This window comes from Diabrotica virgifera, chromosome 1 (assembly GCF_917563875.1).
Source record: "Diabrotica virgifera virgifera chromosome 1, PGI_DIABVI_V3a".
Lineage (NCBI taxonomy): Eukaryota > Metazoa > Arthropoda > Insecta > Coleoptera > Chrysomelidae > Diabrotica > Diabrotica virgifera.
The window spans coordinates 308,332,894-308,359,215 of record NC_065443.1 but is presented as its reverse complement, the minus strand read 5'-3'; the positions used below and the strand labels follow the sequence as shown (position 1 = coordinate 308,359,215).

Here is a 26,322-nt window from a genome sequence, read left to right as displayed (position 1 = left end):
AGTCTCTTTCCGATAAATTACACAAATAGGATTCTGCAATTTTATAAAATTATGTAACAGATGCACTATATTTATGAGTCATCAAAAGTATTTATAGATTTCAATGCCTATGCGGTATTTTGAATAATAGATCGATCAAATAGAATAGAAACGCATACAATTCCAGAAAGTGCATAAAAATCTATAACTCGTATCTAGCGGAAAATATACACATAATATACATAATGTAGATAAGTGTCAGACCAGAAAAAAGAGTTCCATTTATAATACTCGTAAATATCATGCAATATTCACTATAGTAAATTCTTTCACGGTTTTTGCTGTAAATTTTAAAGAACCGCTTGGATTGACATGAAATTTGGCACACGCATAGCTAAAATGTCAAAGAAAAAAGTGATAATATGGTGCCGATGTGTGCTTTTGCCTTGGGGCTGAGTTTCACCCCACCTCGGGGATGAAAAAATATATGTCCGAGATAAGTCCCGAAATGGATAACTGACTAATTTTAAGCAACTTTTGTTCTATAGAGTTTTTTCACCAAATCAATGCTTTTCGAGTTATTCGCAAGTGAATATGTTCATTTTTCAACAAAATAACCACGTTTTTAGACGGGTTTTCGCAAATAACTCAAAACGTAAGCATTTTGTCGAAAAAATATTCTTAGCAAAACTATAACCTTTAAAAAATTTAAAAAAACGGTGTATATATTAGGTCTCTATACCTAGCAAAAGTAGAGTTATAGCTAATGAAAAATATGTTCACATTCGAAAAATTCCAAATAGAATAATTCAATGTGAAATATCCAAATAATGAAGCATTCTTGGGGAAAACACATTACAACTTTTTAAAGTATTTAAAAAAGGTTTATTTCTGTTTTTATAAAAAAAATTCTAGCATCAAATATAAGCAAGGTACGCTCAAAATAAAATTGGTCCCTTTTGTTTTGGCAAAAAAAATCAGGAAGATCACCCCACAATTAGCAACACAGCCCCCCTTCACAAGTTACTTTACTTATGTTGTGTTTATAATATGATCTATAAGTTTCATCGATTCAAATTGCTTATTTTTGAAAAAATTTTGTTTTAAAGTAAAATTTTTAAAAATTTTAATTTTGAAAAAATGCTTTTTTTTTAAAATAACTTAAAAATTGTTAGAGGTACCAAAAATCTCCAACAATAAAAAAGTCGGCTTTACTTTTCTGAATATTTTGTATTTTTTTGTTTTTCTGTAAGACAAAAATTGGTTAAGATTCGGTGTTTCTAAATTTGCATACCCTCGTGATAAGTGACTCGTTCAAGCCCTTTTAACTACAGCTCTTTCAAAATAAGGACTTTGAACCGATGAAACTTACAGATCATATGACCAATACATACGCGAGTAAAAAACTTATGAAATGGTAACAATTAAGTTTATTTGAAATGCTAATTAGGGGGTGATTTTCCCAATTTCTTACCAAAAAAAGGGACCACCTTTATTTTGAGAGCAACTTGTTTACTTTTGATGCTAAATTTTTTTTTTAAACAAAAATAAGCTTTTTTTACACATTTAAAAAAACTTAAAATAAGTTTTCCCCAAAAAAGTGCTTCGTTTTTTGACTATGGCACGTTAAAATATTCGATTTGGAATTTGGCGAATATGAACCTATTTTTCATTCGCTATAACTCTGCTTCTACTAGGTGTAGTGACCTAATATATACACCATGTTTTTCACTTTTTTACGTGCTATATTTATGATACGAATTTTTTTTCGACCAAACACTTACTTTTTGAGTTATTTGCGAAAAACCGTCTGAAAACGTGGTTATTCTGTAGAAAAATTAACATATTCACTCGCAAATAACTCGAAAAGTATTAACTTGGTGAAAAAACTTTATAGAACAAGAGTTGCTTAGAATTATTGTTATTATTTTATTAGTTGTCATTTTATTAATTTCCGGACTTATTTCGAACATATATTTTTCACCCCCAAAAGAGGGTGAAGTGAAACTCACCCCTAGGGCAAAAGCACACATCCGCACAATATCACTTTTTTCCTTGACTTGTTAGCTATGTGTATGCCAAATTTCATGTCAATCCAAGCGGTTCTTTAAAATTTAGAGGTTTTGCAATATTTTACCTTTAAATAAAGAACGTACTATAACAGGGGTGGCCAAGATCGTTGATAGTCCGAGCCACTTTCCAAAATTTGAAATTTTTCGCGAGCCGCAATTAAACAATTATTTAAAAAGTGTAAAAAAGGTATTCAATTTTTCTCTCAGTGTTTGGAATTCACGAATTTTACAGTGAAACAAAATAGTTCACATCGTCGCGTCGTTTCAAATATGAAAATAATTCTACAAGCAGCCTTTACTAATTCAGGATTCTTCGATTCTTCATCATCGTTCCAGCTTTTTATGGGACGGCCTACTGATCTACCGTCTCTCAAAAAACACTGTCTTAAGATTATGTCTTTTTCTGATCTTACCACATGACCTGCCCATCTTATCTTAGCTTTTTTCTGTCTGACGATTATTTCAGTACATACACCGTCAGCAATTCAGCATTGCGGCGCCTTCTCCACTCTCTTACCAATTCATCTCTTTGAGGACCAAATATCATTCTGAGGACTTTCCTTTCAAATATCAGCAATTTATTTATATCCTTCTGATGTTCTACTTCCATATGTAACAATTGGGCGAATAATTGGCATGTACAGTCTTAATTTATATTTTCTTTTTAGCAGCTTTTTGATCTTAATAGCAGATCTTAATAATGATGGAAGGGAGTAGTATAATGCTCTATTACACTCGGCTATCCTTGCTGATACCTCCTTTTATTTGTGGTTGTCATCTTTGATGATATTTAAACTCTTGCATTACTTCGAAGTTATGGTAATTAATAGTTATGTTATGCCTAAATCTTGGTCTTGGATTTTTGGCTACTAGCATTATTTCGTCTTCTCTTTATTTATTCGAAAGCTCAAGCTATCTGTTTCTTCCTCGAGTTGTGAAAACACATACTCCAGGCTGTGGGTGAAAAATAGGTCGATTTCAGGATATAATTCAGGAATTTTTGAAACCTATCAGGTGTTATAAAGGACGATGCCAGGAATAACTTCTACTAAAATGTAACCAAAAATATTGTGCGCTTTTTTTTTATTGCGATTTTCATTTGTTAAATTTGCAATTTTTAATGATTTTTAATTTTACAGCTTAGGATATTGATTTTAGAGAAAAACTTTTTTATAAAAAGTTGTAATAAATTAAAAAACCTACAATTTGAGGTAAAGTTTAATTTGGTTAATTGGTTATTGCAAAACAGCCTGCGAAAGGTCCAAAATGGCCGTTTTTTACAATTGCAATATTTATTGTACAAATATTTTTTTTTTATTTTTTAAAGCTTTAAAATGAAGATCTTTCAATTCCAAACATAAAAAAATTGTAAAGCCAGATTAAGGAATTTGTTGCTTAGATATTATAAATTGTTTATCACAAGAGGTCAAATGTCGAAGGCTATAACTTTTTGAAAAAAAAATCGTAGAGAGTTGGTGAAACATCTAATCTCCTTCTAAAGAGTTATATTTTCATATTCTGATGTAAATAAATGCATAAAACATTTTAAAACCTCTAATTTTTGGGTTTGAAAATAAGGGGGCAAATTTCGTTATAAACATTTAGAGCTGAAACGGCCCTGTACATCCTATGAGTTTTAACTTACAGATTATTGTTGCTGAAGACAAAACGAAGATTTATAAAAAAAAATAAAAAATTTCTACAACCAACTGAAGCCGAGATAATTGTTTTTTTTTTCTTAAGTCGTAGTGCCATTATTTATAACAATTAAGAAATTATTTTACAGTCATTGACTAAAGAAAGACTTATATTATCTTAAAATAAAAATTATTATAAAATATAATTACATTTAATTATTAAAAATTATTTTTAAAATCGGTCCTTTTGCGAGCGGCCGAATTTTGCAAATCGCCCCGCTCGCTTCAAATCAGCGCGGTCGGAAAATCTTTACGTAACTTGTATTAAATTTTGACAGAAAACAATTTAATAATATTACCATTATAATATACAGTCTATTTACCACTGTATTTGTTTTTCTTAATAAACTTTTATATGTGAAATTTCATTTCTAAATAAATAATATTACAAAAATGATACATATTGTTATGATCTGCTTTTTATTAATTTTATATTAATTATTATTTATCTGATTAATTATTTAATTGTCGCAAATCATACATAAAAATGAATAAAAAATCTCAGGGTGCCTTTTTATACTATTAAAAAAAATCTAAATTATCTCACGTTATACTTATCTTCTCTCGTGGGTTCAGTATCTCTTAGTTGATCCTAATCGGGATAAAATAGGGAAAAGAAATAAAGCAAAACATTAAAATAAACATACAGAATTGTCTTTTATTTGTCAAAATCAATACTCTAAAATCTATCAAATCTAAAACCTATGGACACAGATGTCCGAATGAACTCTTTACCACTTAAATTTATTATAGTTAAAAAAAAACAATTTATCGGTTTGTTCCCGATGACTTTGGTAAAACAAACTAAACAAAACAAATTTATGTATTCGCAAGATTAGCTATACTTCCTATTTACTTTTAGAAATATTGGAATTTTAATTCATATGCCTTTTACTCAAAATTTTAGTTTCCGAACATAAAAATATCTTTCACATAAGTTGACTGACCTTTTTGCTTCACTCACTCTGATGTCTTCTCGTGACCCAAAACAGCTCTCCCTCGTTGACTATGTTAAAGGCTACTCATCAAAGCCCTCTCCGCTCTCCAGCTTCAAAACTATCAGCATACCAGCACCAATTCTCCAACAAGCCGGGCCTCTTTTGACACGTACTCGATTCAAACAAAACTCCAAAAATTCTCTGCTCTCCTTCTCACAATAATACAGAATCAAAGAGGTATTTCGTCTCAATTTGATCTGTCTCTCGTTCCACTTTTCAACACTATTCTCCACTATCACACAACCACTGGTACTTGCTAACTATCTATTCACGAAAACGTCGAACTGCTCCTCAGCGATACCAAAAACATAATGACTTCTTTTTCAAACTCTCTCAATCATCCAATCTACCTTTCCCCTTCCAACTTGCCAAGAATCAGAAACATCGACTTTTCCATTTGACAAACAAACAGTCATTTTCAAAATTATTCCGACCATCCTAATTACTTTCGTGGAACCCTACAAAATTTACTTGGGTTGAAACAAAGATATTAACATTCCAAACTTTCTTTTAAATCACCTTTTCTAGAAATTGATAATTACCTCTACCTGTGGATTCTATAGTTCTCGTAATAAACAATCTATTTCCATTTTAAATCTAAATACATCGTCCTTTTCACTTTAATTATTCACAAAAGTCTTTAATGGTTCATCGGAAAGCTCATTAAAAGAGAAATCCACTTACATCCAAACTAAATTCTAATAAATATTTACAGCTTAATATACAGGGTGTATCAAATTTATGTGCCTGCGTTATTTAAAAAAAAATTTAATTTAATTTTCATTTTGCCTTTTGATTGATAAATTGAAAACACAATAACATCCCCGCCTTGTTTTGAGATAAAATCAGTATTAATAAGTGCAACAAAAAAAAGATTTTCTCTCGACAACAATACTTTTCTCTTATTATCATATTATCCTAACCTAATTCTCTTATCCTACCTTAAATTTTATGCATTTGTCTTTATTCGTGGTATTTGTACACATCATGGATATTGTAAACTCCTCGTAACTTTTCTGAATCCACATGCCTCAGAACATAACTGTTTATTCCATTTTCATTGTGCACGATGTATGGACCCTCGAAAATAGGCATTAGTTTTGCGCAAACGTCCCCAGTGAGATTTGATACTCGTAATGCCCTTACAAGCACCTTTTCTCCCTTCTGAAAAATCACTGGGCGTCGTCTCCTATTATGATTTTGCCTTTGGAGATATTTTTCATTACTGCGCTGCAGCCTCCTCTGCACAATTTCCAAGACTCGTTGGTATTCCCTCTGCTCAGGTTCTTCCCATGGCCGGAATGGCATAACACCCTTCATGATATATTCCGGAGTCTCTTTTGTCACCGTACTTGGAATGGTGTTTAAGTAGTTTTCTATTTCCGCCACTTTCCTGTCCCATCGTCTATGTTGTCCATTTGCAGCAATGCGAAGGAATTTCGTAGTCTCCTGTATAAAACGCTCTGAAGGATTACTTTGAGGATGTCGGATACTGACGAAATTTGTCCCTATTCCCCTGTCTTGAAGCTGTCCCTTGAAACGCTCACTCCGGAAATACGTCGCAATATGAAATATATAACGTTGCAAGGTATGCGACCGTTAATTTAAATTTAAAGGTATTCAGCTAGTGAATTCAGAGGTTGAATCGGTCCATTTAGTTGGCAATTAAATAAAGAAGTCAACTACTTCATTGATATATCGAAAACGTTTCGCTTTACAATTTGAAAGCTTCATCAGTTCACAACAAATAAAGGATGAAGTCTATAAGTATAAATAACCTTAACAAAAGTGATATAATACTTACAAAGCAATTTGTAGTATGTTTAAGATGTTAAAACAAAAATTCTACAGATACTACTCATTCTATAACAACAACATAACGATACACTACGGAAAAATACACCATGTATTAATGTTCATTGGGTAGTTATTTAATTCGGTGATTTGAATCTCACTGAAGCCTTCATTTGTAGTAGGGTGGTTCGAAAAAAACTTTTTTTCTTATTTCAGATCGCTATAGTGCGCAAAAGTTGCCATTGGTATAGACTTGAAAAAAGCACTAATTATTATTTTTTTATTAATTTGTCTTCCGGTCGCGCAATGCCATCGAAGTTAGCAAAAATTGTGAAAAACCTTAATTTTTCAAAAAAATTTTTAACAGGCCAGATGCTTTCAATTGCGTTCCTATACCATGAATTAACTACTAAAAGTATGTAAAATCAATATAAATGCACTTATACATTTGTTTCATATATTCCGGTCGCGCAACGTAATACAAAATGAGTAAAATTAGTAGTTTTTGCAAAATTTCAAAGTTTGGCTGTTTAGTACAATTTAATCATACAACTTTTAGAGATGCTATAGTTAAATTCAATTACAATAATACATTTAAAATCCAAGCATCTAAAATACATTTTGATATTCAAGTGGAATTAGGTCGCGCAGCTTCGTCAAAAACAGCAGACTACCGAGAGGCGAATGCCAGCGAAGCTCGCGCAACCACAAATAGAGATACATGTGGGAAGACCTCTACAATGGAATATTTGTCTTCTCCATTACAACGAACTGCCATTCCGCCACCTTTTCCAACACTTAGATGGAAATACAACAGGCACTATAGGATATCCGGACCGATTGGAAAGGCCCTACCTGATTGTGAAAGACTACCAGTTGTTGCTGATTTTAATCGTTAGCATCGCTGAGCGGTGAAATAATGTGGTTCTAATATAGCCGTCTCTGGAACTGTGTGCACACACTTTACTTGAAGCTACGGTCACTAGTTTAACGCATCTTTCAACTGCCTGTGTATGGCATGGCAAAGTATCTATACTCATAACAGGCTTGAAGTCATTGCTCACATACTGTTTTATCTCTTCATTAGTCAATGTTCTTAGCAGTAGAGGGGATTCAGTGTACTAGTGTTCCATTTGATAATTTCGTAATACTATTTAGCTTCAAAGTTTAAGTTTGGTGGTTTAAAGATTCTGATAGAGTCACTTTCAGATATTGCTTGCTTTTCCTTCATGATACGCCTAAAGCCCAGCTCTCGGATATGGTTTCTGTCATCAGTTACCATAGCCAAAAGTAAATTTTCGGGATGGGCAAAGTAAGCATTCCGTTGTAAAAAGGGATCAACAACTTGAAGAAGCTCTTCTGGTAAGTACCTTGAATATTCAATGATTTTGTAATCATGTCTAGGCCCATTTGTGAATTTGTGGTTTATTTTTGTGGCAAACCACATAGGCATATTATAACATTTGAGAATGAAAGTGACAATCTCTCTCAGATTTTCAGATGGTTGGACACACTGATGTAGAAACGCAAAACTCGGTTTGCAGTAGTAAGCCATCTTGAATGTGACGTTGGGCTAGGATCACGTACCCACTACAAAGTCTTCTGAACAATGTCCTGACTTGATGACTTCTGATATCTCAAGAAAGTACAATTATTGGTGCTTGCTAAGAATACGCTTGCCAACTTTTGGAATCTCACAATCAATAGGATTAAAATCAATAAATGGTAGTCTTTCACAATCAGGTAGGGCCTTTCCAATTGGTCCGGAATATCCTATTGGGCCTGTTGTATTTTCATCTAAGTGTTGGAAAAGGTGGTGGAATCGCAGTTCGTTGTAATGGAGAAGACAAATACTCCATTGTAGAGGTATTCCCACATGCATCTTTATTTGTGGCAGCGCGCGCTTCGCTGGCACTGGTCACTTTCGCCTCGACTCTCGGTAGTCTGCTGTTGAATATCAAAATTTATCTTATATGCTTGGATTTTAAATATATTATTGTAATTATATTAAACTATAGCATCTCTATAAGTCGTATGATTAAATTGTACCAAACAGTCAAACTTTGAAATTTTGCAAAAACTACTAATTTTACTCATTTTGTATTATGTTGCGCGACCGGAAGATATGAAACAAATGTATAATAAGTGCATTTATATTGATTTTACATACTTTTAGTAGTTAATTAATGGTATAGGAACGCAATTAAAACCATCTGGCCTGTTAAAAAAATATATGAAAAATTAAGGTAATTCACAATTTTTGCTAACTTCGATGGCATTGCGCGACCGGAAGACAAATTAATAAAAAAATAATAATTAGTGCTTTTTTCAAGTCTATACCAATGGCAACTTTTGCGCACTATAGCGATCTGAAATAAAAAAAAAGTTTTTTTCGAACCACCCTAATTTGTAGTTGATCACCGTTGGACGAATTAGCGGCAAATGAGATGTTATTTTTCCCTATGCCAAATCCACCCACTAGCCGACGACACGCATGTTTGTAAGATTTATGGCTCAAGCCCTTGAGTAAGAGGTAGAATATTGACTTAACTTGAAATATATAACTATATTTTTAATTTTTTCATTGTTATACATATAAATATAATAATAATAATGTTACTTCTTACTATAATATACAATATAAAACTTTTTCTTTTTGTAGTGACTATTCTTTTTGGATTTCACATATAAAAGTTTATCAAGAAAAACAAATACAGTGGTAAATAGACTGTATATTATAATGGTAATATTATTAAATTGTTTTCTGTCAAAATTTAATACAAGTTACGTAAAAATTTTCCGCGCGCGCGGATTTGAAGCGAGCCGGGCGATTTGCAAAATTCGGCCGCTTGCAAAAGCACCGATTTAAAAAATAATTTTTAAGAATTAAATGTAATTATATTTTATAATAATTTTTATTTTAAGATAATATAGGTCTTTCTTTAGTCAATGACTGTAAAATAATTTCTTAATTGTTATAAATAAAGGCACTAGGATTTAAGAAAAAAAAGAAAATTTCAATTTTTTTTATAAATCTTCGTTTCGTCTTCAGCAACAATAATCTGTAAGTTAGAAACGCATAGGATATACAGGGCCGCTTCAGCTCTAAATGTTTATAACGAAATTTGCCCCCTTATTTTCAAACCCAAAAATTATCTCGGCTTCAGTTGGTCGTAGAAATTTTTTATTTTTTTATAAATCTTCGTTTCATCTTTAGCAACAATAATCTGTAAGTTAAAACTCATAGGATGTACAGGGCCGTTTCAGCTCTAAATGTTTATAATGAAATTTGCCCCCTTATTTTCAAACCCAAAAATTATAGGTTTAAAAATGTTTTATGCATTTATTTACATCAGAATATGAAAATATAACTCTTTAGAAGGAGATTAGATGTTTCACCAACTCTCTACGATTTTTTTTCAAAAAGTTATAGCCTTCGACATTTGACCTCTTGTGATAAACAATTTATAATATCTAAGCAACAAATTCGTTAATCTGGCTTTACAATTTTTTTTATGTTTGGAATTGAAAGATCTTCATTTTAAAGCTTTAAAAAATAAAAAAAATTATTTGTACAATAAATAATGCAATTGTAAAAAACGGCCATTTTGGACCTTTCGCAGGCTGTTTTGCAATAACCAATTAACGAAATTAAACTTACCACAGCTCAAATTGTAGGTTTTTTAATTTACTACAACTTTCTATTAAAAAGTTTTTCTCTAAAATCAATATCCTAAGCTGCAAAATTAAAAATCTTTAAAAATTGCAAAAACAAATAAAAAATCGCAATAAAAAAAAGCGCACAATATTTTTGGTTACATTTTAGTAGAAGTTATTCCTGGCATCGTCCTTTACAACACCTGATAGGTTTAAAAAATTCCTGAATTATATCACGTTTTTTCACCCACAGCCTGGGGTAACACCTCTCACATCTCTTATAGAATGAGCGACTGCACGTAGATCATCAGCAATAGTTTTGATCCTCGATTCGCACTACTCCTGTCAGCTCAGATGATATTTTACTTATTACAAATTCTAATATCAAATTGAATAGCAACAGTGATGAGGGGTCTCTTTGTCTAAGTCCTGATGTTACACTTAGTCTTTTATATTTGATGGCAGTAATTTAAGACATTTTGAAACACAAAAATTAAAATAAATTCAGGTACATTTGTTGAGAGCCACAGATTATCCTTCAAATAGCCACATGAGGCTCGCGAGCCACAGTTTGGCCACCCCTGTACTATAAGCTAAGCTATCTGCACTGCATTCTAACTGTGGCTTTTATTATAGATCGGATATTTGCATGTTTAGTATTTCTTCCACCGTGTACAGTATGTTTCCAGACCAGATATCTGACTTTGTTTTGTTTTCTCCGCCCTGTACTCTCCATTACATGGCGTTATTGGAATTAAAACGGCGTCGCCTATCGATCGTGTCGTCTCTAATATGTTTTCAAATTTTCCAGTAAACTCATCATTATCGGAATTTATCATGCTGCTGATTATAGGCTAGGGGCATTTTTCGATTTTGTGTCTACCTTTTATGAGAATGAGCATTCAATCGATACGGAAAGTGGTAAAAGGCAGTTATTCTGATAAAAGATAAGTGATTATTTGCCTATTTATACTATTTTTCCAATACACTTAAGGTATTAAGTGGATATACGAGTTTATAAACACATCAAACATGTGGAAAGACACACAGTTTTTCCTCGTCTATACATAATTTTAATTGAATTAAACATAATATGTTTGACATGATGTTAAAATACCTGGTTAGTCAACTTAGCTGCTTTCTATATTTTTAAACGCTTTTATTTAGTTCAATAGTTTGCGTCAAATCTTTAGACGTTAATTTGACTGCCTTTTCTTCAATGCAAATGAATGAAAATTTGCAGACATATGCATTCGCGGGAACAATACACGAATAGTCAATAAAAAATTCTTTTCATGTTTATTAATTGTTTAAATAAAAAAAAAACTATTTTAATGGAAAACGCTTAAATTCTCTTGTTTTTTACAATGTAAAAATTTCAAACTTTTACGGATTGTATTCGCGGTGTGCAAGTACTTGGAAGGGAAACGAGAAACGACCGTGCGCGAGTCGCGGAGAAATATTGCAACTATCTTAAATAATTCATATTGTCAATTGAAATTGTCAAATTGACGTATATTTCATACCCTATGTCATTGAAGCAGAAAAATTATATATTGCTCCACAATATTGATATGATATGCAATTATTATATAAAGGTAAATTTAATTAATTTTATTTTGCTTGCAGTACTGCATTTTAATAACTAATTTTATTTACTACATACAATTGTTTACGTTTGCTAAACATAACCTGCATCTTATTTTTTCTTATTATTTTTTTGGACTATGGCCTTGACAATTATCCAGCAACCAGGACTATTATAATTGGCCAATATAATTAAAAGTGCGAATAAAAGTACAGAGCGTAGAAATAGAGGTCGCTTTGCCGAACTTGCACGGTCCCAATAGCTAATGATATGAACAATACATAATTTCACTTTTTACGTTAATTGTTTACGTTATGCTTCATTAATAAACAATAAAGTTTCAAATTTTTTGCCGAATCCGACTACTTTTCATGTTAGTACATCATATTATGTTTTATACATATTTTAATAAACATGACGATATATTTTAATGTTTGAAAAGTGTAAGACTAAAAAGTAAAAAATAAAAAAAATATGAAAAAATTTTTTTAAGAAACGCTTTTCTTTAGTTACGAGTGACTAAAATTAAAAATATTATAAAAAAATCAACTAAAAAGCAAAAAATAAAAAAAAAATTGAAAAAATCTAACACATTTGTTAAAGAAAAGCATGGGGCGAAAACCGTTTATTCGATGAACACGCGCCGCGCTTTTCTTTGACGGATGTGTTAGATTTTTTCAATTTTTTTTTAATTTTTTGCTTTTTAGTTGATTTTTTTATAATATTTTTAATTTTAGTCACTCGTAACTAAAGAAAAGCGTTTCTGAAAAATTTTTTTTTCATATTTTTTTTATTCTGGTTGTTTTTAGCTCTTTTTTAAATCTAGTCAGAGGATCTTCCCCTGAAGGATGTTGAGCCAATGCCTGTTAAGCCTGTTTATACTGTGAGATTCTTATGCCTGGTTGCAGCAACAAATCTTAAGCTCCAGCTTAGCCCAGCTCAGCATATAGATAGAGCCGCCTTAATTCTTACTTACATTGCGCCATCCTTTTCGATTCTTATTTAAGCAATCCCCGTGGCAAGCTGAAAATTGGTCTAAAACTCAATGGCGCAATGCGTATGTTTATCAGCTTGTTAATACGACCAACGCTTGAAAAGACCAAGACACATTTATCAGCTTGTTAATACGACCAACGCTTAAAAACAAGCACGGCACACACAGAAGAAGATAAACACCCCATTTTAAAAAAGTTGTATATTATTCTGTAATATGTTCTTCACTTCATTTTATTTTTAATACTCATTTTAGTTGAAAACAATTAATTTATTAGTCTTTATTTTTAAAGACTAAGTTTTTCAATCTAATAAAAATATTTGTAAAATAAAATATTTTTAAAAGATTTTTAATTGAAAAACTTATTGGCCCATTTTCCTGGTGACACCTCCAAGGCTTCTACAATATGCAAGCCAGATGGATGCTGCAGTGAAGACAAAAGGGAAGGAATTCTACACTATGCAATTCACAACCCCCCGTCTGCAGCTTGGTAAAGTTCCAACGGAAAATGGACATAATTACTCTATAAGAGTAATACTAATATAAAATAAAATAAAAATGTATACCATTTTTATTCAGTTGCAATGCGAAGCCAAAACCGTCTTAATTTTTACTTAGACTAGAGAGTGCAGCCAGCACTCTTATCGACGATTTCACCTCTTGTTAGAGGCTCTTCAGAGAATGCATAGGCTGCTTTCTCTAGTCTAGGTAAAATTTTTTCGACATATTAGTCCCCCATTGCAACTGACGTGAAGGTAGTAGGTGCGTAGCGGCATCTGCTAAATGAAAGTTTTTCAACCTAATAAACATATTTGTAAAATAAAATATTTTTAAAAGATTTTTAATTGAAAAACTTATTGGGCCATTTTCCTGGTGACACCTCCAAGGCTTCTACAATATGCAAGCCAGATGGATTGCATATTGTAGAAGCCTTGGAGGTGACATGGGCCAATAAGTTTTTCAATTAAAAATCTTTTAAAAATATTTTATTTTACAAATATTTTTATTAGGTTGAAAAACTTAGTCTTTAATTTAGCAGATGCCGCTACGCACCTACTACCTTCACGTCAGTTGCAATGGGGTACTAATATGTCGAAAAAAATTTACCTGGACTAGAGAAACCAGCCTATGCATTCTCTGAAGAGCCTCTAACAAGAGGTGAAATCGTCGATAAGAGTGCTGGTTGCGCTCTCTAATCTAAGTACAAATTAAGACGGTTTTGGCGTCGCATTTCAACTGAATAAAAATGGTATATGTACATTTTTATCTTTATTTTTAATTTAATTATACACATTAAAACATACAACTTATAAATATCTACAATTATTTACTTACAATTTATATCAGACATTTATAACACGGACAGTAATTTTAACGACTGACCCCGTTTCACATAAATTCTCTTATTTATATTCTTTGATGTTGGTTCTGGAATTTTCGTTTGACCCGACAGTTGGTCTGATAACGCTTCCAGTCTTTTTAATCCTATCGAATCCTATTTAAGGAATCAGTAGACCCTAACAACCTGAAAACAGGTACTTGACGGTTGTTTACACGAGAGTATAATCTAGGGGTCGTTGACAAGTGACTAACGTAACAATTCTATATAAAATTCTATTGGCACTCACCTTTGACCGGAATACAGTCCTTGGTCGAAAAGGGGACACCCAAAAACGGTTTCTCCTGAGCAAGCTTTTCTTCGGGAATAGCTCCCGAGGCTATCAGTTCGTCAACTTTTTGAGCTTCCTTTTTGGCTTCTTCGAATCTGTCAGCCACGACGCAATTTAGGACAGAATTCACTTCGCTAATTCTGTCTATGAACGATTGTAACACCTCTGTGCTGGTTATCTGAAATAAAAAAAAAAATTGTAAAACACAACTTTTAGTTAGAAGAGAAGTTTTGTAAAAAAATACATTTTTTGCACGATTGATCATTTTTGACTGTTTACCGTGACAGATTTTACGTCAGTAGGTGACATTTACTAGCAACTCGACGGTAAGTAATCCAACTCGACGGTAAGTACTCCAACTCGACGGTAAGTAATTCACTTACCGTCGAGTTAAACAATCTCTTAATTTTAATTTATTTTTTGAAATAATAAAGAAAACTAATGAATTATTTATTAATATTGAAACTTATGGTACAATTTGTTAAATTATTTAATGAAATCCCACTTGTTTGGGCTGTGGTTTCACTTCTAACAGAAACTCCTGCAGAATCGCATACATTAGTAGTATCCAACATTTTTTCTCTTCAAATACGCGATCAAAGTTGAAAACTTGGAAATATCAATGCTATCATAAAGAAAAACGGTGGATTTAATCATTGAATATTCTGCCCAGAGGCTTCCAGGAGCTTTCAACTGCGTATGTCTTTGAACGAAATATGCCAATAGAGTCTTTTCTTCGATTCTTAAATTCTTGCCTTCGCACCATTTTTTAAAACTTTGGTAGGTATTTTGATAACGGATTTTGGATTTTTTCGGGAATAATTGCGGAACCCTTCTTCCCAAGCCCGTTCAATTTCTTCAAATTCACTTTCGCTCATATTTTAATTTATAATAATCAAAATTGTACTTAAAATTATTGACAACTAAATAAAAACTCAATTCTCCATTGTTTTTATGCACCCTAGTTACTACCTAACAACCAAAGTATCTATCTTGATAAAATGAATGAAACTAGTCAATATGACGAAAATGTTTAATTTTATAATTTATAATGGTATCAATCGTGCAAAAAACGTTATAAGCATGTCGAACGTTAAGGATAACCGATCTCAGACAATAATTGGAGTCGTCGCTCCGCTCCTCCTCCAAACAATTGTCTTCGATCGGTATAAAACCCTTACCGTTCTCCATACTTAATATACTATTTCAGTTACATAAGTTCAGTTACACAACTCTTTGGGAAATGCTTTATGTCTAGGAAAGATTTACCAGCTAGTCTAGTTTACAAAATTTAACTCTATAGGGCTTTTCATCGACTGTCATTTGTTTCGAGCTCTAAGGTATTGTGCTTCGAAGCTGACAAATTCTCTTGTCCTTGAGAACTCTGCAAATACATTTTTGCTCTGTTTAAATAAGAGAATGAAAGAACTGATGGTAACAAGAATACACAAAATTATACGGCACACTTTTGGCAGCTCTGCAAAAAGACAACACAAGCGAGTAGACATAATAATATATTGGCGAAGTTCAATGATACCGCCCTTTTCATATCGACATCGCTAAAAATTATTGTAGGTTCCCTTTTCAACAAATTCAATGTTGTTAAATTATTGTCCGTTTTTTCATCATCCTGGAATCGCTACAGAACACTTTTTAATATGGCAATTAACATTGGTCCCTCGAGCTGGATATTTAAAAGACATGTGGATTGCATTTTGTTGAATCTAAGAGATTTAAGAACGGTAACTTTTAAACTAAAAAGGGGTAGTTCTCTGGGTTGGCTGTATACCTTATAGTTAAACAAACTGGAACATGAACCACTTCTATGTAAAAGGTATATTTACTAAAAATTTTTAGAATCCCAATGGATTCAATAAAATGAGTTCATCAGAACGTTTTCAAACCTATCGGTCCATCATCAGTGAATTTGAATACTTGCAAAATAGCCCCAGAACCAAACAATGGTTGTGATTATAAATATATCTACATTATGTTAAAATAAATTTAAAATGGCTAAACGCCGATGTTCAGGGATTAAACCTCTGGGAACATGGTGAAACTCTACCCGAGAGTAACTCATTTTATTGAATCCATTGGGATTCTAAAAATTTTTAGTAAATATACCTTTTACATAGAAGTGGTTTTTACTTCATGTTCCAGTTTGGGTAACTTTTAAATTTAGTTGTATTATGTAGAGATTTAAGATCGGCAACAGTGGCCAGCCACTGTTGCCGATCTTCGCCACTGTGGCATCCATTAAATCATTGGGGCTACAAAATCGCTTGTAAGCCACTTTGTGGATCTACTCAGTAGCGCTGCAGAGCGGTTCGTCTGTTTTTGCTCTCACCGTTGATAAAAGTAGCTCTGTATTCCGATATCTCTTTGTTTGAAGCGGGCTCCACACTCTCGGCGAAGTTACTTCGCCAAAGTTGACCGGAGTACCCTCTCTACACACTCGTTCTACTTCGCGAGGACAAAGAGCGACAAAGAGCGGTGCGATACCGACAAAGATCCCTTTGATTCGGACGCGCCAGACCGACAGAGAATGGAAGTAGAACGAAGTAAGGCAAAGTTACACAAGGTGGCCGTCTACACTCTCGTACTTGTTGAACCTCGATCGACTTCGGCGAGAGTGAAGTGCGGGCATAAAGCTTCTTCCTGTTTAACTTATTTATACTTAGGGGAATATATCACTAATAATAGTTCTGTTATAATACTATACAAAGTATAATCGTATATTGATTTACGAAATAAAATATTACTTATCGAATTCATGTTTACTAATAAATACTGTATAATTTGGATTTTGATTCACTTGAATAAAGCTTGGCATATATTTGCTATGGCTTATCTCTCAACGAAAGTTTCCTGTTTTGATTACGTACATAATACATTATGTAATGTTATGATTACTTTATTGTATAATAATATATCTTCTTGTGCGCGTACTCTTTCGCTATCTGCACAAGGCTGATTTGTTTCGTCACAGCGATAATTAAAAGAAACAAGATTGTTTATCATGTAGGTAGAGGAAGACTTGCAATCTAAGTTCAATTAATTTACGATATATCCCGTTTACTTGGTATTCATGTCATCGAATAATTTAGAAATTGAAAAATTTCTGATGTCTGCAGGGCCGCGTTTAGGTCAATTGACGCCCTAGGCAATTCTCTAGTAGCCTCCCTTCAAGCATGTACCATTTTTGCGAAAAAAAATTGCAAGCAGATTTTTTTATTTAAATAAGAATACATAAAAATTGTCATTCCAGTTCGATCACATCAGATTCTTTCTTGATTTTTCTGTGAAAAAATTATCTATAATGTCGTCATAATTTATCGCCTTTGTTACGTCACTTTCTATGGACAAAATCGACAAATTGTTAAGAAGTTCTTGCGTCATACTTGATCGGAAATTATTTTCATGACTATTTTCAATTCTTGACATTTTCGAAAATGACCTTTCGGCGGACACGTTGGTTGGCAACTGGGAGGCACAAATAAATGCGTAAAGCAATATCAAAATTAGGGAAAATATCTTTCAATCCACTCTTCTTTAAATATTTAGATATGTCAATTATTGGTGATTTTATTGTGGTATCCAAATGACCCTTTAAGTGAATGCATTCATGTATGAATTTATTTTATTTAGCGTATGGCTTAAGTATATCACAGAATATATTTAGATTTATGCATTATACAATGCATCACAAACAGATGTCCAATTTTTTTATATATTCGATTGACCCTTCGGTTGCCATTACAAAGTCTATAGGGTCGCCTGTGTATGCTCTGCGTGGGCAGTCCTGAACAATGTGACTGATCGTCTGTCTTGCAGCGCCGCAGTCACAAGAAGGCGAGGGGAGTTTACCCCATCTGTGGAGGGAGTCGGCGCATCTTCCACAGTTTGTTCGAATTCGATTAAGGGCTGCCCAAATCTTACGGGGACGTTCAAATTCGCCAGGTTTCCCTATGATGTCCGGTAGACTATGGTAATGTATGAATGATGTAGGTATCTATTAGTGCAGTCAGTGAGGGTATTTGGCTCCGAATTCCACCCTACTGCATCAACTTACTTGATATTTTCACTGTAAGTAGGGAATAGCTCAAGAAACAAAGTCTACCCTATATCTTATGGCGCTTTTAACTCAGGGGTGGTTTACTCCCTTTTTAAAGTTTTATTTAATATATCTCTTTTCATCTAAAATCTAAATCATCATACTGAACGTACCCCGTATATTCTTCCTCTGTAAATAGCTGTCTCTCAATACGGAACATGCCTGCAACTTCATAGTACTTGGTCGTCATTTCAAATGTCGTTTTCAATGACAGTGTCACTTCATCCCTACCAGAAGATACAAAAAGGAAGGGAAGAATTATTCCTTAAATAGGCATGTAATTCGAATATTAAAACATTTTCCATCAACAATTAATATTCTCTTGGGGTGAGTTTTTCATACAGCTTTTTTATAATAATTTCTTACAGTCATTATATTCCTCATTATATTCCATGCATACCTAGTTCCGTATAACAGTCTTTCTAATATTTTTATATCTAACCTAACCTCCCATCTAAGAGCATGGTTTCTGATATTTTAGTTTTAAATATATATTTCTAATTTTCATATACAGGGTGAGTCATGAGGAACTGTACATACTCCTACCTCGTATAGAGGCTCCCATGGGGAATAACAAATGACCATTAAAAAATGTCTGCTCCCATTGTTTAATAATATACAGGGCGAGTTTCGCATTTTGACAGAAATTTGTATTTGTCCTAATTTTTGAACGGTCAGATCGATGTGTCTCTTATTTTGGTCAATCGTTACACTATTGCCACCTAATCAACTGATTTATTCAAACTAGAAAAAAATCAGGTCCGGCTTTAAAAAAATTAGTTCGTTTGGGTCTTAGAAAAAATTTCACCCTGTATAAGCTTTTTGAAAACTCTAATATGAATTTTACAAATTAGACAAATAGGCAATTAACATAACATATTAATTTTTTTCCGCACACGATTGCTTAATTTTTTATAAAAAAAATCAAATTTGATATTGAATTAAAAGTTTGGTAAAGTGAACTATATATTTAACACAATTAACTTTTATTACCAAAATTAATTTTTTTTAAACAAATATTTAATTTATGTTACCACCAATCAACTGATTTATTCAAACAAGAAAAAAATCAGGCCCGGATTTAAAAAATAAGTTCGTTTTGGTCTTGGAAAAAATTTCACCCTGTATACGCTTTTTGAAAACTCTAATATGATTTTTACAAATTAGACAAATAGGCAATTAAAATGGCATATTTATTTTTTTCCCCACACGATTACTTAATTTTTTATAAAAAAAAAATCAAATTTGACTATGAATAATTAAAAGTTTGGTGAACCATAGATTTAAAAAAAATAACTTTTATTACAAAAATGAATTTTTTTTGAACAAATATTTAATTTATGTTATCACCCACTCAACTGATTTATTCAAACTAGAAAAAAATCAGGCCCGGATTTAAAAAATTAGTTTGTTTGGGTCTTAGAAAAAATTTCACCTTGTATACGTTTTTTGAAAACTCTAATATGAATTTTACAAATAAGACAAATAGGCAATTAAAATGGCGTATTTATTTTTTCCCCACACGATTACTTATTTTTTTTATTAAAAAAATCAAATTTGACTATGCATAAAAAGTTTGGCAAAGTTTTGGCATAGATTTAAAAAAAATTAACTTTTTTTACAAAAATTAATTTACAAAAACAACGTTTTTCTTAAAATTAAAAGTTTTACCTTTTTTTTTTTTCTATAACACGTCTAGATCTAAAACTTCCCATAACACTTCTTTTGGACTCTATAGTTTAACATAGACGTGATCATGATCAAATTGATAAATTTTAAATTTTTCCACCTAATTTTTGCGATTTACAGGTTTGCAACTTTTACAAGAAGAAGACTGAAAGTCTACAACAATTTTCATAGTCTTCACAATGGTAAGAGGTAGGTGCTGTAAAAATTTTAGAAAAAAAATATTAAAATGGAACAGAGTTGTAGCGAGTTAAACCGTGAGTTCATTTTTTTTTCATTTTTAGGTTAAAATTCCGATTTTGACAAATTTGATTTTTTAATAAAAAATTAAGTAACCGTGTGGGGAAAAAATAAATATGCCATTTTAATTGCCTATTTGTCTTATTTGTAAAATTCATATTAGAGTTTTCAAAAAGCGTATAAAGGGTGAAATTTTTTCTAAGACCAAAACGAACTAATTTTTTAAATCCGGACCTGATTTTTCTCTAGTTTGAATAAATCAGTTGATTGGATGGTAACATATATTACTTATTTGTGCAAAAAAAATTAATTTTTATTATAAAAGTTATTTTTTTTAAATCTATGGTTCATTTTACCAAACTTTTAATTCATAGTGAAATTTGATTTTTTTATAAAAAATTAAGTAATCGTGTGCGGAAAAGAATAAATATGCCATTTTAATTGCCTATTTGTCTAATTTGTAAAATCCATATTAGAGTTTTCAAAAAGCGTATACAGGGTGAAATTTTTTCTAAGACCCAAACGAACTAATTTTTTTAAAGCCGGACCTGATTTTTTCCTAGTTTGAATAAATTAGTTGATTAGGTGGTAATAGTGTAACGATTGGCCAAAATAAGAGACACATCGATCTGACCGTTCAAAAATTATGACGAATACAAATTTCTGTCAAAATGCGAAACTCGCCCTGTATATTATTAAACAATGGGAGCAGACACTTTTTAATGGTCATTTGTTATTCCCCATAGGGGCCTCTATACGAGGTAGGAGTATGTACAGTTCCTCATGACTCACCCTGTATGCACGTGTAAATCAAATTTTAACTAGTAGTATCAATCTTAATTCCATTTAATTTATTCTTGTCATCTGCTACTCTTTCTGACGATTATTTCTTAGAAGATTGGCAGACTGGCACACTGTGGTTTATCTTCTTGATGATTGATATGTGTTTTACTCTTTTAGTTTTTTGGATAAGATCTACTTTTCGGGAGAATGATTGCCATTATCACGTCGGGGTCACCAATGTTCCGAATGGTTCGGGAACGATTAACTAAAATTAAAATAAATGTAAACACAAACTTTCAATAATATATTTATTTTAATCGGTAAAAATACGTGTTTTGCTTATATCTCGTAAGGGTGTGTTGTTGACCTATCCCGACGCCCGCTGGGGTGTGACTACCGACGGGAGGTTGTGTATCGTGGCTGAAAAAAACCACAAACGCTAATATGTTTGCGTTTCTACCATCTGGCCAGAAAGGCGATAAATTATTTAGATCTGGCGTTTAAAAGTTGAAACATTTCTGCAGTTTTAAGAAACATCTTCGGATGCATTTCCAAGTGAGTTATTGACATGAGGTCCGATAAGGTAATTAATTTATGGGGAATTCAGTTTGTTAAACTGAACACACCAAAAACGTATGGTTAGGGATAAATTTCGTTTCGTAAAACTTAACGGCACTTCTTAGCATCTGGTTAGTATATTAAATGTGAATTTTATATGACACATATTATTTCGTTTTGAGAAAAGTTATTAATAAAGCGTGTCGCTACAGGTACACGAAGAAGACGAGAAGATAAAACATTATATTTATCTATTTATCTATTTATTATAATCTGAATATAATTTGATTCTAGATCTAGATGATCAACAAGTCGGTGTAGAGCGTGTACTTATTTGATGTCGCTTTATCAATGTATAATTTAATTTGACGTAACTGCATTTCTCAGCGGAAGCAATTTCAACTAACATTTGATTTGAATTTGAATGCCAATTACATTGTATGCATGTATATAGCTATAATATCATAGTTAATGGAATACTAATAACATTTTAAGCGTTTAAGCGTGCGTTGGAACATGAACTCATAAGTAAAAAACATCCGAAGTTTTTCTATTCATCCTTGTAATGTAAAGTGACCATTTTATAAATGTCCGTGTAAAAAAGATTCATAACGATTCTACAAATCAATATACAGTGAGGACGTTTAGGTTGGAATAAATACATTTTCTCGAGAATGAACATAAATCCCGAAACATGTCGATTTTTAATTTTAAATTATGAATTTTCTAAATGAGAGTAGGGATCGTGTGATAGCTCATTTAAAAGTTTATTTAATTCTCTACTCAGTAATATAAACATTAACATAATTCTTTACCTATACAGGGTGTCCAAAAACAATTTTTTTGAATTAATTATTTGAGACAAAAAGCAGAACGTATGTAATTTATTTAATTCAAAATACATTTTTTTGCCGTCAAAAGCAAAAAAATGTGTATCTAACAAATAAACACTGCTTTTTGCTTAAATTAAATGTCCAAACTGTTAAGAGGCAGGTGGGTGACAGCTTTAACATTGAATTTGGCGAAAAATAATACTTATTTGTCAAAATAAACATTTTTTTCTGTAATTGATGGATACGACCGTTACTTGACGGAAGTTTTTGTTTTCGATACTTCCACAAAACTTATTATAAAACTATGTGACTACAGCTGTTTCGGCAGAGTGCCTTTCTCAAGTGATTTATTTTACTATGTGTTTGCATTTTAAAGTTTTTAACTGAACAGGTTGAGGAGTTAGTGGAGTCACTGAAGGTTTTCATCTCCGATTTTGTTGAACCTTCATCGATTTTCATGAAAATTGGTAAGTAGTTAGAAGATACTTCAAGGAACAAAGGTGACATGATGTTAACTTGCGCTTTTACCCTGGGGTGGTTGCCGCCCCTTCTCGGGGGTGAAATTTTTTTATTAAAAATAATACCAGAAATCGATAGAGGGGCAACTTCTAAGCAAAATTTGTTATATAAAGTTATTAACATAAATCAATACTTTTTGAGTTATCAAAGATTTTATTTTTTCTTAAAAAAATGCATGTTTTAAAGCTGTTTTTCACGTATTACTCAAAAACTATAAGCTTTTGTAAAAAAGCTATATTACCAAAATTAAAGATAATAAAAAATTTAATACACTCCCCACTTAAAGAATTAAACTAATGTTATTTTAAAGTGAGTTATGGGTAATTGAATGTATATTTTTTTCGACGAGTACTCAAATCTAAGTATTCATACTTACATAACGGGAAAACGATGCATTTTATAGAATATACTTGTTAAGCACTTGTCAAAGTACTTCGGAATACCTATCAAATGAGCTTCAGTAGAAGTTAATAGCATCAAAATTAAGCAAGTTATGATGGAAATAAGAGAACCCTTTCGATTTTTTTAGGAAAAAGTTAAAAACTAAACATACGCCATTTCCGCAAAAATTAAAATTTGTAGTAATCCTCACAAGAATTTCTTTATGTTATCCTAGTTAATTATTTCAACAAATTTGACCGGTTTAGAATGCATATTTTTGAAAAAAAGGTATAATTTAAAAAAATCAGAATTTTTAGAATTATCGTACTTTTTATTTTCTTTTGATAATAACTCCAAAAATACTCAATATACGTAAAAAATGATAAATAACTAAATTTTAGTTTTTTTTGTAACAAATACTTTACCCATTTTACTATTTTCGTAGAGTAAAAAATATCCGAGATAGAAACGTTTAAATTTCAATTTTGCTGCGAGAACCATGTAACCGGGGCCATTAATTTAACCTTTTATTTTTAAAAAAGTAAGAGGTATAAATGACTATTTTGGAATAAAATTTTAACCAGTTATTAGATGAACTTGTTACTTTAAAATTTAACGGAGTTATTTACAAAAAAACAATAACATTTTTTAGAAAATTTTTTAAAAGATACATTTTGAAGCATTTTTGGTGCATAAACTTTAATGCTATCAACTTGTTCGAGCACTTATTTGATAGATATTTCAATGAGCTTTGACAAATGTTTAATAAGTTTATGTTATAAAATGCATCATTTTCCCGGTATTTAAGCTTGAATACTTAGATTTGGGTACTCGACGAAAGAAATATACATTCAATTACCTATAACCTATAACTCACTTTCAGTTAACATTGAAAGGTTTTTCTAGTAAGGAATTTATTTGATTTTTTATTAGCCTCAATTTTGACAATAATAATTTTTTTGTTAAAACTTATAGTTTTTGAGTTATTTATGAAAAATCGGTTAAAAACATGCATTTTTCTCACGAAAAATTAAAATCTTTGATCTTTAATAACTCAAAAAGTTTTGATTTATTTTAATAACTTTATATAACAAATTTTGCTTATAATTAGTCGCTCTATCGAATTGTGGGGTTATTTTTTATAAAATAATTTTCACCCCCGAGGAGGGGTGGCATCCACCCCCAGAGTAAAAGCGCAAGTTGGCACCATGTCACCTTCGTTCCTTGAGATATCCTCTAACCACTCACCAATTTTCGTGCAAATCGATGGAGGTTCAACGAAATCGGAGGTAATAGCTCATATTCACCTTCAGTGACTGCACTAAGTGGGGAGCTGTTTATCTCAAGTTGGTCATTCAGAATTATATCTGTATTTTTCAATTTATTAATTTCCGTAGATTTTTATAAAGATAGCTTAAGGGGGGGTATGGTTTGGAATATTTAATTTTTTTTATTATTTCAAATAAACGTGCATACTTTCAAGAATACTCTCTGAAAAGAGAGTTTCTCTTTCAAAATAATCGGAGTAAAATTACCAGAGATACAGCGTGTTGAATATCTCTACCTTCGACTCGCTTTGCCGCGGCTTCGCGCCAGCACGCTTGAGCGTAGTGAGAAACGTTAAACAACTGTTCGCCTTCTCTTTTGTAGATTACTCCTCGATTCAAAAAACATATTCCAATGTGCATGACTTTACGATTTGGCAGACAAATAAGAAGATGAAGATGCAGTTGTCAAAACTTTAAACGCAGTTTTCTCAAAACTGCTTTTTCAAATGCGGTGGACATTGTAACTGAAAAACTACTCGGCCGATCTACCTGATATTTTGCACAGATTTTCTTGAGACATTTCATGAGGTAACAACGTCGAGATTTTTTCTTTTTTTGCTTATTTTTTGTTCAACAATAATAAATCTGTTGATTTTCACAAAATTTTTACCAAAAAATTCATTTTTTTGATTTCTGAGTAATACCAAAAATTCAAAAATCATTAAAAATAAAAAAACTCGACGCTGTGACCTCGTGAAACTCATCAGCTAATTAAATCTTTTTGAATTTTTTGTTTCGTATGATCTAGACGCGAGTTCTGATGTCCACTCCAAAATCCATTTTTTGTGAGCTGTCTGTCAAAATTTGTCACCAATGGCTTACCTACTTTTCAATATTTTGGATTGAATTTTTTTTCCAAATATTCTTTGAATTGTATTTAATATGTTTATTTAATTTAAAAATAAAATAATTGTACCATAGCTTCGAAAAAAATTCACAAAAATGTGCTTGATCTGTTGATTTCAAACCATACCCCCCCTTAATAACTTAATTATTTTAATTATTACTTATGTAAAATAAAACCAAAATTAAATTAAATTTTCTAACAAATTTTATTCCCAGGGCTATTTTAATTTTAATGCATTAACTTAGGTTTGTGGCTTCTAATATCTCTAGTTGCTTAATTCATCCAGGGACAAAACAGGGAAATTAAAAATACACTTGATGTCATATAAATGTTATAAATACTTTTTATTTATCCAATATACCATAAATATAAGATTTAAAAATTATGCTAAAATTCAATTCTGTTGCAACTCTTTCTCATCTAATAAATTAAGCTTTAATTCTGATATCTCCTTTGTTTTAACAAACATTTTATTTAAATAATTCGTTATACTATTCTTACAAAAATTACTAAAATTTATTTTTCTCCTTTTGAATTGATTACTTATTTCTTCTTTAAATTTTGGAATGACTAAATTATGCTAT

At 31.7% G+C, this 26,322-nt stretch overlaps 1 protein-coding gene across 1 annotated transcript in view; it reads right to left on the bottom strand.

The window, feature by feature from the left end:
• The window catches only part of LOC126886086 (fatty-acid amide hydrolase 2), a 161,542-nt gene that overhangs the window by 77,635 nt on the left and 57,585 nt on the right, over window positions 1-26,322 (bottom strand). The window contains exon 2 of the mRNA XM_050652931.1: window positions 14,408-14,627. Coding sequence (XP_050508888.1) covers window positions 14,408-14,627 — 220 coding nt within the window. The remainder of the gene's footprint in view (window positions 1-14,407; window positions 14,628-26,322) is intronic.